Source organism: Solenopsis invicta, chromosome 4 (genome assembly GCF_016802725.1).
Source record: "Solenopsis invicta isolate M01_SB chromosome 4, UNIL_Sinv_3.0, whole genome shotgun sequence".
In the NCBI taxonomy this organism is placed as follows: Eukaryota; Metazoa; Arthropoda; class Insecta; order Hymenoptera; family Formicidae; genus Solenopsis; species Solenopsis invicta.
The window spans coordinates 16977369-16993827 of NC_052667.1; the positions used below are offsets into that span (position 1 = coordinate 16977369).

At 31.0% G+C, this 16459-nt stretch overlaps 1 protein-coding gene across 2 annotated transcripts; it reads left to right on the forward strand.

The window, feature by feature from the left end:
* Positions 1-339: 339 nt before the first annotated feature.
* Positions 340-15250, forward strand: LOC105199493 (protein krasavietz). 2 transcript variants are annotated; one of them, XM_026140493.2, is made up of 8 exons: positions 340-498; positions 1016-1087; positions 1415-1695; positions 8980-9284; positions 11738-11981; positions 12059-12278; positions 14555-14716; positions 14801-15250. In XM_026140493.2, the coding sequence occupies exons 2-7, from the start codon at positions 1027-1029 to the stop codon at positions 14704-14706; spliced, it is 1263 nt and encodes a 420-aa protein (XP_025996278.1). In that variant the 5' UTR covers positions 340-498; positions 1016-1026; the 3' UTR covers positions 14707-14716; positions 14801-15250. The 2 variants fall into 2 exon arrangements, with proteins under 2 accessions (XP_025996278.1, XP_039303798.1); XM_039447864.1 differs by lacking the exon at positions 340-498 and adding an exon at positions 715-884.
* The last annotated feature ends 1209 nt before the right edge of the window (positions 15251-16459 follow it).

A 16459-nucleotide genomic window follows, 5' to 3' on the forward strand; every position in this document is an offset into this window, starting at 1 on the left:
TATGTGCGAGGCCCTTTAAGGATGAATGTTATGAAAATGTTATGTAAATCAATATGACGACTTTATGCTGAATGCTCATTGGCCCATCGGTCTTATGTTGTGCATATGTTATGTTATGCATTTCATGTGCGAGGCCCTTTAGAGTTACAAAATATCGCTATTGGAAAGCACCCAATATATGTAAGGGTGATTTTACATGAAACACAGAAACGCGAGTAAAATTTTCAACTGCAGCCCATCCTCCTGCCCTCTATATTCTAGGGACACTTTCGATGTTAAATCTTTCTTTTTCTCCGCAATGTGGCGCGCAAATAGGCAAATTGATCAGCCGGTTTCTTGTCTATAATTCGACAACCATCGATTTCTCTTTGTCCGAGGCTCTTTGGTGCTCTTTGGTTTCACTTGATTCGAGTGCCGGAATTCTCGTTAAAATATCCATCGTTGGTCACATACGCTTGGAGCAGAAGAGGTTGTTGTACGATTTTTACGTGCTTTAAAGTAAGTTTAACGCGATAAGCAAAGGACATCACCCGTCTATGAATCGGATTCGTTTCATACGTTTCACCAAATTTTGTCGAGTTATATTTAATGGCCTCGGCCATCATCGTGGTCACGCACCGCGCGGAATCTTAACCTCCAAATCGACCGTCGTTCTATCGTTACGTATCGTAATTCACTGACTTTATGCGTCACGGACATACCTAACAGTAACGCGTAGACGATTCCCGCTGCCGCCATTTGTTGAGGATTGAGCTCCGAGATTACGATTCCGGGTTTAAACGCATCACAAACGATGCGGTTGCCGTCTTCACGCGACTTTTTACGTTTTTACAAAGTTATAGATTCGAGATTGGAGTTACAGAAATAGGGATTTAGGGATAGGGGTTTGCATAAATTTCTCACGATTTTTAAAGCATTTTTTAATAATTTTCCGTAATTTATTGTTCTTGGAATAATTTAATGTAAGAGAAATAATCTCATTAAACTGCATTGACTTGTATGTTTTTTTTTCCAGAAGACTATTGTATGAGTCAAAAAATAGAAAAACCGATACTATCAGGTCAACGCATAAAGACCCGAAAAAGAGGTAAAGGATAAATATTAACTATACAATGCTACTAGGTGAATTTTTACCTAAGTGCTATACTAATTTGAATTTAGTAGTTGTTAAAATTTTGATAGCTTAAAATATTTAATAATTTCTTATATTAAAATAGTGTTAGGTCACTTATTTTAACATCTTATGACTTGTAAAGCAGAAAGATTTAAAGAATTTTTGAAAATGTAAAACTCAATTATATGGACTCTCACTCTGAGTAGCACTATCATAAAAGAAATTGTATTCTAGAGTTAAATGAAATTACGAAGTCAATTTTTAAGGTATTATATGAATGAAAAAGCCTGTATTTCACAGATGAGAGAGAAAAGTATGACCCAACTGGCTTTCGAGATGCAGTACTACTTGGTTTGGAGAAAGCTGGTAACGACTTAGAAGCAATTTCTAAATTTCTGGACGCGGCTGGTTCTAAGTTAGACTATCGTCGATATGGAGAGGCACTGTTTGACATCATGATAGCTGGAGGTCTTCTAGTTCCTGGTGGTTCCATTGCTCAAGATGGCGACAAACCGGTTAAAACCAGTGCATGTGTTTTTGAGCAGCCAGAGGACATGGAGTCTATGCGGAATTTTGAACAGGTAAAAATGAAACCTTTAATGTTTTTATGCCATTTTGAAGCATATTTTACATAAAATGCCTAACAAAGCACAATCATAACATAAGATCGCTGGAGCATTCAGCATAAAATTGCCATAGTGTTTTACATAATAGTTTAACATAATAGTACTTTCAAGTGCAATGGATTTTAATCCACTACATTCAAAAGCACTATAAAATTCTCATTGATTTAGCATCCATATATTGTAGGTATGCTATACTATGCATTTTATATAGAGTGGGCTTTAGGAGATTCTTCAGCAAAGAAATACAAGAAGAGTCACATAACTTTTTTATTTGTATTTATCTTTCCACATATCCATAGCACAAACATTGAAGCAACACTTTACAAAATTGAATTACAATGTTGTGAATGTGAATCAACATTCAAAACAAATGTTTAGAAACATTTAATATTGATTTAACATTTATTTTAATGTGAAAGTTTTTAACTAGTAATAATCAATTTACTCAATGTGTACACTATATTCCATATAAACATTGCTCAAAAAATTAGAGGATTATTTTCTCACTAAATTTTTGTTCATTTTTAAAGTAATTTGTGAATAATTAACATAAAAGATTAAAAAAAAGGTTTTATAGAATACACTTTGTTATAAATATTTTTGTTGAATTTTTTATTTAGTTTGATACTTTATAGTACTTTCTTCAAGTATAGTGTAAAATTTTAATTTAACCCAAGTTGAGTTAATGACACTATATGCTGGAATCATCCAATTAGAGCCTAAAATTGAGTATATGACCTATAATTAATCCATCTTGAGTTTCATTAAAACCCATTGCACTCGAAAGTTTTAAAGACATGGTCAGCTTTCAAAAGGACATAGCTCAGGCTATGGTCTACTTTACAAATGCTTTGAAGTATTCTATGATTGGTTAATTCATAAAATTCTTTGTTTCGATTGATTATTAAACGGTTTGAAGCATTTGTAGCATGAAGTGGACCACAGCCTCAGATAGTCAAAATCTTGAAATTTGCAATCTTTCATTGTCTAACAAAAAAAATCAATGAATATAATCATTGATATCGAAATATAAATTTTGCCCTTTCAAATAAAGAAAAAAAACTTTGTTTTACAATGATTATTTAGCAAGATATCGTAATTAAAAATAACACTTTAATATTTCAGCACGATACTGTCAGCATTTATGTAATGCGATGTGCACCACGAGAAAATTATTTATTCAGATTTTGCATACATGTAGTTATTTTAGTAAGTGTTGCATATCGCGTTACACAAATGCCATCGGTATCATGCTGAAATCATAAAAAAAACAAGAGTCATTTTAAATTACGATGTCTTACTGAATAATTGGTTTTGAATAAGCCTTTTTTTTACAATGTTTATACTTTGAGACGGTATTAATTATGTGTGCCAATTCTTTAAGTATTGAATTGAATAAAAATTGAGTTAAAGCGTACGCGCGCGCGTGTGTACTAATAATCTTTTATTTTTTTGTAAAATCCAAATGGTGGTATCTTTAATTTTTTGTATGCGATGGAAGCACGTTTTTCGCATCCTCCCAGGAACATGGACGTAAATGAAAAAACCCCCCCGTTTGGGTTGGGAGATATTACCGTCCGTAACAAACATTTTTGCATGCGCACTTTTGTTAAGAAACTGAGAATTTTGAGGCGCATGCGCTGAGCGTAGGGTCGAAATGCATGAGCGAAGATAGTACATACAGTACACCCAAGGACTTTGATTCTGTCCATGGGGAAATTTTCCAAACTGAGAAGTCATCACTTTCTACATACTCGCAGTTTATGATTAATGAAACGACTAGACCTTATTGGTCGTTACGTTAATTATGAACTGTAAGTATGAACTGTAAGTAGAAAGATAGCGATTTCTCAGTTTGGAACATTTCCCCATGGACAGAATCAAAGCCCTTGGATATACATACATACACCCAGAGTGTTTGATTCTGTCCATGGGGAAATTTTTCAAACTGAGAAGTCACCATTTTCTACATATTCGCAATTTATGAGGGTGCCGTCACATGGGGCGTAATTTGCTTAAGCGTAACTTGCGCCGACCAATGGTATCGTTTTACTGGAACATCAGCTTCCGCTTAGTTATTTTACGCTTTTTACGTTATTATCGTTACGTTGAATCCAATTTCCTGCGTAAGAAACGCTGTGTACACCCATGGAATTTGATTCTGTCCATGGGGAAATTTTCCAAACTAAGAAATCGCTATCTTTCTACATATTTACAGTTCATGATTAACGTAACGACCAATAAGCTCTAGTCGTTACATTAATCATGAACTGCGAGTATGTAGAAAGTGGTGACTTCTTAGTTTAGAAAATTTCCCCATGGACAGAATCAAATTCCATGGGTGTATAGTCGTGAGCTAAAAGGTTGCAAGACATTTTCTTCGATTGTTTTTGAAATGTAGACTTGCTCATTAAACGGCGAACGTCATTGGTTCTTACCTGTGGATCCAACCAATTAAGCATCAAACCATCAAAAAAAATGTGTTGCTACCTTTTAGCTCACGACTATACATGTTGTAATACATGTATTGGTAACACATGTATTCTTAACTTAAATAAGCAGAACAAAATTGAATTTTAATTTAATAAATTATTAATTATAATATTAATATTAATACCTTTGTGTTAATTAGAATTAGTATCTTGGAATGATGAATAATATACATATAATGCTGCTATACTACTTTAAGATGACTCAAGTCTTGGAAAACTTATTGTACGAACGATTACTTATTGTCTTCAACAATCGTTTAACACAAAGCATTATGATTAATTGAATTAGCAGTTTAAAAAAAATATATTCTAAGTGTAATATTTAAAAAAAAGTGAACCTACTTTTTTAGATTTAGGTTATATGGTAACCTAGGAGCAATATATATTTTTTTTAACAAATGTAAAAACTTTGTTAACAGGAGTTCTTTTAATAGACAAAATTTCCAATTTCTTAATAAGAGTTTAGGTTTTAACCTAGGTGGGATGTATGCCTGCATAGGTCAGATTCGCACATAGATGATTCACACATATTAGTGTGCAGAGTATCAGCTCCACATGAGGCGTACTTTCTGAGACGCGTAAATTACAAAAATCAATCGTAAATTTGTTTAACATTTCTGTTAGAGAGTACAAGAGAAACCCTAATCAGCAATTGGTTGCATTAGATACGCATTTCTTGAAATTCCGCGAAATACGCTTCATGTGAAAGAAGGCTTTTAAAATGGCGTAACGTATTTTAGAAGTTACTAAAATACGCAAATTACGCTACGCAAGTTACGCCTTATGTGACGACACCCTGATTAAAGTAACGATTAAAGGGCCTCGCACATGAAATGCATAACATAACATAAGCACAACATAAGATAGGCCAATGAGCATTCAGCATAAAGTTGCCATATTGATTTACATAAGATTCCCATTGGTCCTTATGCTACGCTTATTCTCTGTTAACTAGAGTCCTATATAAAAAGAGAAGCGACATCGAACCCCCACCACAATCTTTAGTATCCAATTGAGTTCTCCACCGCCATTTTGGGACCGCTCTAACGTCATCAAACATCATTCGTATCATTCTACAAACAGCTGTGGTCACAATATGGCTGCTCGCTTAGCCAATCAAATATCAATCAGATTACCATTCAGAGCTTTGAACATTAATGTCGCTTCTCTCTTTATATAGGACTCTACTGTTAAGCATTTTATCTGCGAGGCCCTTTACAGCTTATTGGTCGTTACGTTAAGTATGAATTGTAAGTATGTAGAAAGATAGCGATTTCTCAGTTTAGAAAATTTCCCCATGGACAGAATCAAACACGCTCGGTCATTCATTGATCTCTCACAACTTGTTACCGGGATTGACCGAGATAGGCAGCTACAGGAAAATGTCATGCGCTTGTTTTGCCTGGAATGCCGCGAAAAACGTACTTTTATTGCATAAAATGCCGTATGCAACATGGTGCCGAGCGCTGGAAAGCGCTTGATTTCGGACGCTGTTTTCAGCACAAGATGTAGCTACGCGCGCTTTGCGTAGCTACACCTTGTGCTGAAAACATCGTCCTCAGTTGAGACCGGCAAAGCTCGGCTCCTTGTAGCATAATGTATGTACACCCAAGGACTTTGATTCTGTCCATGGGGAAATTTTCCAAACTGAGAAGTCGCTATCTTTCTACATACTTGCAGTTCATGATTAACGTAACAACTAGAGCATATTGGTCGTTACGATAATCATGAATTGCGAGTATGTAGAAGGATGGTGACTTTTCAATTTGGAAAATTTCCCCATGGACAGAATCAAAGTCCTTGGGTGTACATCCAAGGACTTTGAATATGTAGAAAAATAGCGACTTCTCAGTTTGGAAAATTTCCCCATGGACAGAATCAAAGTCCTTGGGTGTACATATGTACTATTACATAACCCAAGTTGTATTTTTATATTTTTATATTTTTATTGAAATTTTGCTATTCCAATGCAAATGTGTATAAATCTTCAGAAAAAATAATATTGCAAAATTATGTAATTTAATTCAACTTAAATGATGTGTATAAAATCTTTTAATTGCGACAGTTATTAAGATGACGCTGAAGCTAGCAGACGGACTTAGCAGACGGCCGCGCGACACGCTCGACGCAGCGGTTCTCAACTAAGTTTTCGCTGACAGCGTCTGCTGCTCTCACACATTTTTCTAAGCAACTACTTTAACAGCATACATTATATACCACTACAAAACATTGGTACAAAGTGACATTTTAGGTTTAACAAAAAAAAAAAAAATGCTAAAAACATCATATAAGATGTTCAGAGAATTACAGGCTGCATTCGGAATTAAATTCCCGGAAAGTTTGTATGTCGACTTCTAAGAGGGCTCATTTGCACACACTTTCGGGATGACATTACAGAGTTACCAGTGAATTTTTAACAAATGACCCCTCTCAGAAGCCGACTTATAAACAAATTTATTTCCAAGACATACGACAAAAAGCCATTCAATTTAACAATTATTTATTTATATCTCGACTTCTAAGAGGGCTCATTTTTTAAAAATTTGCACACACCTTCGGGATGACATTTGAGAGTTACTAGCGAATTTTTAACAAATGAGCCTTCTCAGGAGCCGACTTATAAACAAATTTATTTCCAAGACATACAACAAAAAGCCGTTCAATTTAACAATTATTTATTTACATCTCGACTTTTAAGAGGGCTCATTTTTTTATAATTTGCACACACCTTCGGGATGACATTAGAGAGTGTGAATTTTTAACAAATGAGCCCTCTTAGAAGTCGAGATATAAATAAATAATTGTTAAATTGAACGGCTTTTTGTCGTATGTCTTGGAAATAAATTTGTTTATAAGTCGGCTTCTGAGAGGGCTTATTTGTTAAAAATTCACTGGTAACTCTGTGATGTCATCCCGAAGGTGTGTGCAAATTTAAAAAAAATGAGCTCTCTTAGAAGTCGACATACAAACTTATTTCCGAGAATTTAATTCCGAATGCAGCCTGTAATTCTCTGAACATCTTATATGTTTTTAGCATGTTTTTTTTTTAAACCTAAAATGTCACTTTGTACCACTGTTGTGTAGTGCATATATAATGTATATGCTGTTAAAGTAGTTGCTTAGAAAAATTTGTGAGAGCAGCAGACGCTGTGAGCGCAAACTTAGTTGAGAACCGCTGCGTCGAGCGTGTCGCGCGGCGGCCGTCTGCTAAGTCCGTCTGCTAGCTTCAGCGTTATGTTATTAAGAGAATATATATTATTATTCTTTGAAATATATAACTGTAATACTATTTTTAAAAAATTCATACAAATAAAATCCAAATGGTTTAGTTTTAATTTATAAAAAAACTAATACTATTACTTTTAAGAATTATAAAATAAAATTGTAGTACTTTTTTTTATTTTTTAAATAAAACACAAGTGTGGTAATATCTTTAATTCTTTTACAATAAAATTCAAGTGATGAGAAAGTTTTATTAAAATAAAAAAAATTTTAATACAAAAACTTGGCATTGCTAGACTTCTAAATATAATAAGGTTGTAAAATACAGTTGTTATAGTAATTAAGAAAATTATAATTATATAACTTGCGATATTACTTAAATGCTATAGAAACTTTAATCTTAAACCTACTTCGCGTTATTATTACGTTTTGTATTATTTATGTTATTTATAAGTTTTGTACGCTTTCCTTTCTTAAATTCTTTTCATTGTTTTTATTTGATATTGCTAATATGTTATTATTGTTATTGCTATTATTATTGTTATTTTTTATTGTATTGTTATTTATTTATTTTCAGCTGTTCGTTTCTTTTTGTTTCCTCTATGATAGAGAACCTCTAAAAGAGATAATCGCCGGGAGGGGGTCACGTGACCGACTCTGTGATTGGCTGGCGAAAATGTGCAGATTTTGCATTGCGACATCAATGCGTTGACAGGCTTCGTCGCGAGGAACCATTGGTGATTCCGCGTGATGCGTATCGGTTAATGTATTGACGTCGCAATGCAAAATCTGCACATTTCCGCCAGCCAATCACAGAGTCACGTGACCCTCCTTGGCGATTCTCTCCTAGAGGTTTTCTACTCTATGATGTCCTTTGTTACGTCTCAGATTCCTGTCTTTATTTTATCTCTCAACTGCTCCTTTCTTGTTTTTGCCTTTTCTCCTATTTACCTTCCTCTCTTAGTCACTCTTCAAATTTTATATACATTTCCATACGATTTTTTTTTCAAATTTCTTGTTTTTTCCTCGTATTATTACTCTTCTTATCACACAAAAATTATTTATAATAATGATTTAAATATAGTAACAAGCAATGTTGTTACATTTTGAATAGTAATATATTTAAAGAGATTTATATCATTTTTGAACATTTTAAACTGTTACATGAAAATGATACAAAAGAAGATTATTTTTTAATTTTAAAATGTTCTCTAAATTCTATTTTTTCTTTAATAAATATCAATATAATTTTTCAAAATTTTTATGTTTTGTTTGCGATTGAATACTTAAAATTTTTTATCCTATACGATTCAATGTTATTTTAGAAAATTATTTCAAGAAAATTATACAGTCAAAAATTTTAGGATATTCAGGAATACCCATGTTTTAATCATAAATTCTTCAAAATTTTATCAATTCTTATATTATGTAAAAAGACTAGAAAATTTTCTTAAAAATAAAATATCTTAAAATTAAATCTCTTTGATTTAAATATCTTTAATTTAAATATTTTTTGAATAAATAGGTTTTTATCAAGCTCATGCGACGTTACAAATATTTAGAGAAGATGTTTGAGGAAGAGATGAAGAAGGTGTTGGTTTTCATGAAGGGATTTACACCTAAAGAAAGAATCAAGCTAGCTAGAATGACAGCACTATGGATCTCAAATGGTTCCGTACCACCTACAGTCCTCTCAGTCTTGATCAATGAGCATCTTGTTAAAGATAACTTGGCATTGGATTTCTTACTGGAAGTTTTTGTTACTTGGAAACAAGAAAAAGGTTTATCTAGTTTAATGACAGCTCTGAAGAAAGGAGGTATTGAAGGAAGGTAAAGTTAAATTGTTAATATCTATATTAATTGCACAAACTTGGGAAATTGAGGATCAAAAAATAGAAATTTACTATTGGAACTACTGGAATTTACGGACGGGATCCGATAGCGCACGGTGCGATAGCCCACCAACCAATCATCTTGACTTATCTAACCCAACCAACAGAAAAACTCTAAGCATCGGCCACTATGAGTGGTGATGGGCTATCGGTCCCGTGCACTATCAGGATCCACCCGGAATTTACTACCAGAAAAAAAAACAAAAAAATCAGAAATTTTCAAGGAATTTCTTTTTTTTATTCTTAAAAATTTATGGATTTTATCAGAGAATATTTAGAAACATTTTACTTTCAAATTTAAAGTCTATAAAGTCTATAACTTTTCTCTAACAAAATAATGCTTCTCGATTATTTTTCTTAATTCAAATTGTCTACAATCGATTAACAATAAATATGGCAACTATGTACACCCATGGAATTTGATTCTGTCCATGGGGAAATTTTCTAAATTAAGAAGTCATCATTTTCTACATACTCGCAGTTTATGATTAATGTAACGACTAGATTTTATTGGTCGTTACGTTAATCATAAACTGTAAGTATGTAGAAAAATAGCGACTTCTTAGTTTGGAAAATTTCCCCATGGACAGAATCAAATTCCATGGGTGTACATTTGAATATATTCTCGTGATTTGAGTATAAAAAAATTAATGACAATAGAAGACAAATTAGTTATTCTAAATTAATATTGAGCATTTAATCATCTTTCAAATGTTGTATTTCCGATAAGTAGATTTATGTACTATGAATAAATCATTATATGCCATTTAGTTCATATTATTTCTTTTTAGTATTTTCTCAAATTTAATAATTAAATATTTATCACCTGCTTGTTATTGTAATACAAAAATATATTGTAAACATATAATAAATATCAAAGGTCAGGGTATGAGTAAACCAAAGATGTAAATGATTATTATCCTTTTAATATTCTTTATTCAAACAATCGTCGCCTAATTTTTACTTAACTTAGTCTTTTTCAATCACTTTAATAAGATAATTAAACTTGTTTACATATAATAATTACTCTATCTATGCCTGGAAAAAGATCTCTGTATCTTACATATATTATGAGGCCAGAATTTCTTAAATATTTATCACCTGCTCGTTATTATAATACAGTAACATAAATATCAAAAGCTAAGCCATGTAATTTCATTATTATGTTTTCCATTGTGAAAATAGGCCACAAGTAAAGTTATCTTTGACATGTAAATGTAAAATTATAGTTTTTATTTCTTTCCATAATTGTCCGTGTGTTTTCCTGCCTGAATAGGCTTCACTTCATGTGTTTTATACAACTATTTACTGTTAGGAGGAAAAAGGAGAGTGGAAACCCATTTTTATAAGTGTTTTAAAGTGATCTTATTATTTTGTGTTATCCAAATTCTCTTTATTTGCAAATGGTACGCAAGAAACTTTTACGTGTGATTTCTCATTTATGACGTCACAATTTCAATATACCGCGGCAACTATTCAAGATCCTTAAGGCTCCTGAATACTTACCCAGCCATATTGAAGTCGTGACGTCAGAAGCGAGAAATGGCACATAATTTTGTCAGATGTGCCATTTATAAATAAAGCCAATTTGGATAAAACAAATTAATCAGATGGCTTTAAAACATTTCAATATCGGTCAAGACTATCCTTTTTTCGCCTAGCAGTCAATAAATAGTCGTAAAAAACACGTAAAGTGACGCCTATTCAGACAGGAAAACACACAGATAGCTATTGAAAGGAGTGAAAAATGTGCTTTTATGTATAAAATTCAAAGAAACTTTACTCGCAGTCCATTTTTATGAATTTGGTAAATTCGAGACAAGTCATATTCTCACATGTAACACATCATAACAAAACGACATGCGCGACAACATCTTATCGTCAATCTGTCACGTTTCACGTGTATTAGTTCTAATTTTGTCTGCGACGGAATGTCGCTACTGTCAACGCAGAGTTTTCGGCTGAGGAGTCAAGAGCCTTAAAATTAATTTAAATTGTTAGAAAAAAGATTTTACAGGATATTTTCTCAAACATTAAAAGAATTTATTTGGGATTTTTAAGGAATTTTATTCCAAATTCTGGATATAATTGAAGAATTTTTTAATTAGTACTTTTGAAATAAAAGTTAAATTTATTAAATCTTTATTTTATTATACCTTAATTTTATTAACATTTAACGTGATAGCCAAATTTGAACAATGGATTCACGTTCAACACACACAATTATATATTAAAAAAATTTGTTAAGTTACAATTGTTAAAAAAGTTTTTATCTTCAATTTCGCAGATTGTTGTGTTATTTATTACATAATTTAGTGAATTTAATTCTCTCTCAATATTCCAATCGTTTCATTTGTCATCTTTTGTTTGCATTACTTTTGCATATTTTAGATTGATGGAGTTTGTACCACCAAATAAACGAACGGAAGAGCATTTCCGATCTGTATTCGAGGCGGTAGGTTTGGCGGATATCGTAAAGCTACACAAAGCTCAGGCGAGCCAGGAGGCCAAGCGAGATCTGCAACAACTTCTTTTGGATGACCTGGCGGAAAATAGGCCAATGAAGGATATTACATTAGATCTCAAAGAGATGGCACAAAGGAGTGGTATTCCCGAACATGAAGTGATTGGATTGGTAATGGATTTTCTTTTTTGCATATACTCGATGGGGACATATGGAATTATGTTTAGAGATATCATTTATCACTATAGATTTGGGTTGTCGTGATGGGTCAAGCCGAATGGAACAAGAAAGAAGAGTTGGTCGCTGAACAAGCACTAAAGCATTTAAAAACGTTTACTCCATTATTCGGTGCTTTTACAACCACTGCCAGATCTGAACTCGCACTCATTCTCAAGGTCCAGGAGTTCTGTTATGAGAACATGAATTTTATGAAAGTCTTCCAGAAGATTGTTTTACTTTTTTATAAAAGTACGTATATACTATACATTATTAAAAATAATTACAAAAACTAGGCATCTATATACAGAATTTTTTTTCAAATTTGAGCAAATAGAATATCTAGAATGTCTATTTGTTTTTAATAGTACGAAAAAAATATTAAAATAAATGATTATTTGGTTTGGAAGAACAAATATTATGATAAACAAAAAAGTTTTTTCAAGATTATTTTTTGAGATTTTAAAGTCATTACTATTTTTAAAATTATTGTTTTAATTTAATAAATTGATTCTCTTATTGGTATAGTGCATATAAAAATATTACAGTTATTAAAAAATCAATAGAAGAAAGTTGCCAATACTAGCATCCCATTTTGTTTTTAAATAATATTTAAACAATATTTTTTTAAACAAAAGCTAAAAATACAACTTTAAAAACAAATACAATTTAAAAATTGTCACTCTGTTAGATGATATAACAGTTTTTATAGTACTATTTCGTATTTTGTAATAATTAATGTTTTTATCATGTTATTCAAAAAGAACATCTGAAAAATTGCGCAAAACTGGCAACCTAGGCAATAATGGCAGAATTCAAACACGGTCCCGTAGTGAAGGAATGAAATTGATAAAATAATAAATGTATTTTTACAGAGTGTCCCAATATCACCGGATGGTTTGTTAAAGCTGATTCTTAGGAATATTCTAAGAAAAAAAGTGATATGAAAATGTCAAGGCTATAATGGTTTTTAAAATATTAGCAATCAAAGTTCATAAATCGTAGAGTAGACATTTTGCATGCTCAGGCATGGTACTATGACAAGTGACAAAAGTGATATCATGAAGGTCTCTTAAACAACATCGAGACTTTCATATAAACATATTTTTATTGAGAAATTATTTTTGTTTTTGTGTGGAATTATTATACATTATAAACGCATAATTAACATCAGAAAATATCAAAATGTTGATTTAGTAACGAGATATTATGACATGTATCAAAATCAATTTATAACTATATCTATATTTCCCTTATACGGTAAACATTTTTGTAATAATATCGATAGATAACCATTTTTTACGTGAAAAAAATGATTTAATATATTGATAAAGTTGAGCTGAAATAAATGTAACTTAACTCTAATGTACTTATCGACTAAACATTTCTTAATAATTGTTCCAATAAAACATTACGAAAAATTGATAAAATAAAAATTAATTTGATTAGACACATATGTCGTTAAAATTCATAGAGAGAATAAATCGATATATAATTATTATTTACAATTAAAATGAGAGTTCGTAAGTGATAAACTATTTAAGTACTTTTAGATTTTATACTTTTTTCAAAGTAAAATTTCTTTATTAAGTTACTAATTAGAATTTCTAATAAATTAATAAGTTTTAAATTTTAGATAGAACTTCTGAAATCAATAAATTCATTCAGAATATGATGCAACCTATCTATATCAAACTTTACTTTTATTGAGAAAATTGAAAAAATCATGTTTGAAGTTTTTCAAGTTTGACCGATCTTGATTATTACTACTTACGTTTTGTAATTTTGAATTAAATAAATGATTCAATATCGATACTTGTGATTGTGCTCTTTGATGCGCGCTGACTCTCATTAGCCTACTTTCCACTCATTAATACAATTATGTACTTACGATTTATCAACGATTAATTTGTTGCACACTAAGACGTAAAAATTACTTTATAGGTTTTTTGGAAGGTCGCGGAATTTAAATCTATGTTACTTTTCGAAATTCAAAATGGCGAATTAAAAGTAAAAAATAGGATTTTTATGAAAATGAGCATACTGAATTTTTTGAGCTCGCTGAATCCATGTATGTTAGAATTTTAAAATTTAATAAGACAGATCGAACAAAATTAATTTGTTCTTTATCTTATAGAATAAACATTATCATTCTCACTCTTTACCGAATCCAGAAATAATCAACGAGGAGGTGGCGAGGCGTATATATTCTCATTTTGTTTCCGTTTTACATTTTTTATTCTATAATTTTTATTTTTATTAAAAAGAGCAAAATGAAAATGTAATTGTCATCTCTTTCAGCATATTAAAAAAATGCACATTCTATTTAAAAAATCTTGAAAAATATTATCCTGAAAATTATTTTTTGGTTATACTTGTTCCTTCAAAACAATCTTAACATTTTTTCATGTCAAAAACAATATATATTTTAAGTGCTCAAGTTAGAAGAAACATGCACTAGATTTGTATACACAATTAAATATTGCTGTACATATTGTTACAAATAAAATCAAATGTTTGACTTTCAGCGGAAGTTGTTTCGGAAGATGTAATATTGAAGTGGTACAAAGAGGGTCATTCGGTGAAGGGAAAAATGCTCTTTTTAGACCAAATGAAAAAATTTATAGAGTGGTTGCAGAATGCCGAAGAGGAATCTGAATCAGGAGAGGAAGAGGATTAAAGACATTCAAGTAATTTTTTTTACAAAACTTTATGTAAAATGCATGAAAAATTATTATTTCATAACTATATTTGAAGACTTTTTCTCGTTATAGGAGAATGCATCATTGCCAGTGACAAGAAATGACATAGTCCTGCAATTTTAAGATCAAGAACAATTCAATATCAATTGGAAAAAACACATGGACTCTCGGAAATATACAATATAAATAAAACTTAAGTCAATGTTAGGTACACTCCAAAATGAATCAAGCATTCAAAAGAATAGAAAAATTTTTAAATTCAATAAGAACTAAACACTAACATCCAAATTAGTGTGAAGAAGTGTAAATTTACAACATCTTTGAATTGTATTACTTTAAGAAAAAATATTTTGTGTTACATTTTTATAACTCCGCTATAAAATATATACAAAATAACAAAGAAATTGTAAGAAAAAAATCTTTATCCTTGTGTACGTACAATTTTCGGATCCCTGTCTTTCTTTGTATAATAATATTGTACTAGTTTATAGAAAATATACTGACAGGTGGTGTTTAATATAACGAAGTTTTAATAATAATAATTCCTCATATTTCCTACAGCATAAAAAGTTTATGAAGGATTTTGTTTCATAGAAGTAATATTTAGCCATGGGTTTTTTTGTCTAGATTTTAGGTGCAAAATCTGCTAAATAACTAAATTTTGCAATTTGATTTTTAAAATTTATACGCGTACAGCTGTTTAATAATTGAATTTTTATTGGGCTTTTGATCAGAATTCATTCAATGTTGGTCGTTAGAATTTTTCGCACTTGAAGAAATTCTCATTTCATACATATGAGCTACAGAATGTTAGGTAAAGACAAAAATTAACTTCGAGTAATAAATTCACGAGAAAGTAAGTAAATTTTTAATTTTTCTAGTTTATTTAGAGCGTACTTTCATTTTACAAAAGGATTATCTGATTTGTCAAACCAATTCGAAGATTAAATTATTCTATAACGCATCAGTAATTGCCGCGTTGGTTTAGCATCCTCTTAAAACATAATAAACAAGATTATCTGCATTTGTAGTGCAGACCATACAAGATATCAGTAAATTTGTATGATATGCTTTTTTTATTCTTTTTTACTACAAATATAATGACAACGCGATTTTCGTAATATTTTGTATAAATTTTAGCTGAAATAAAACATTCATCTCCGACAGATATCTTCTGTGAATGAATTTATGTAATTGTTTTCTTCATTGTTTAACATTTGTATACATATATGTTCCACAGTTTGTTTGTAATTTAAAGAACGTAATTTTTAGAGTACCTTAGAATAATGTTAAAGTTTACCATTAAAACTTTCGTTGTAAATACAAAATTATAAAATTGAATTGTATTTTGTTTCAAAAGTCTCTGCAAAAATTATTACTACTAATATAAGGAGCCCGCGAGATGCTAGTCACCGATTTTAATAAAATTTTATGGGTGTGTAGTATTCACTCACATTTTTACTGTAATAACGCAGTTTGTTATGAAAATAAAGCATTCTCGAGAAAATGACGATTAAATATTTTCAGCACCTATAGTACCGTTACAAAAGAACGATTGTCGAGTCAGCAGCGTAGCGTCCAACGTTAGGAAAATTATTATATTTACAACGGTCTCCGAAGAAGTTTTGTTATTGTTTTCTTTTGGTCTAGATCTCATAAAAAAACTTAAAAGCTGTAACGGTACTATAGGTGTTGGAAATATTTAATTGTCATTTTCTCGCGAAAGCCTAA

What these genes read in the sequence shown, in the direction of transcription:
- LOC105199493 (XM_026140493.2), top strand. Translation starts at nt 1,027, where the DNA reads ATGAGTCAAAAAATAGAAAAACCGATACTATCAGGTCAACGCATAAAG. An exon ending in CATAAAGACCCGAAAAAGAG is followed by an intron (nt 1,088 to 1,414) that starts GTAAAGGATAAA and finishes TGTATTTCACAG; the next exon opens with ATGAGAGAGAAAAGTATGAC. An exon ending in AACATGAAGTGATTGGATTG is followed by an intron (nt 11,982 to 12,058) that starts GTAATGGATTTT and finishes TTATCACTATAG; the next exon opens with ATTTGGGTTGTCGTGATGGG.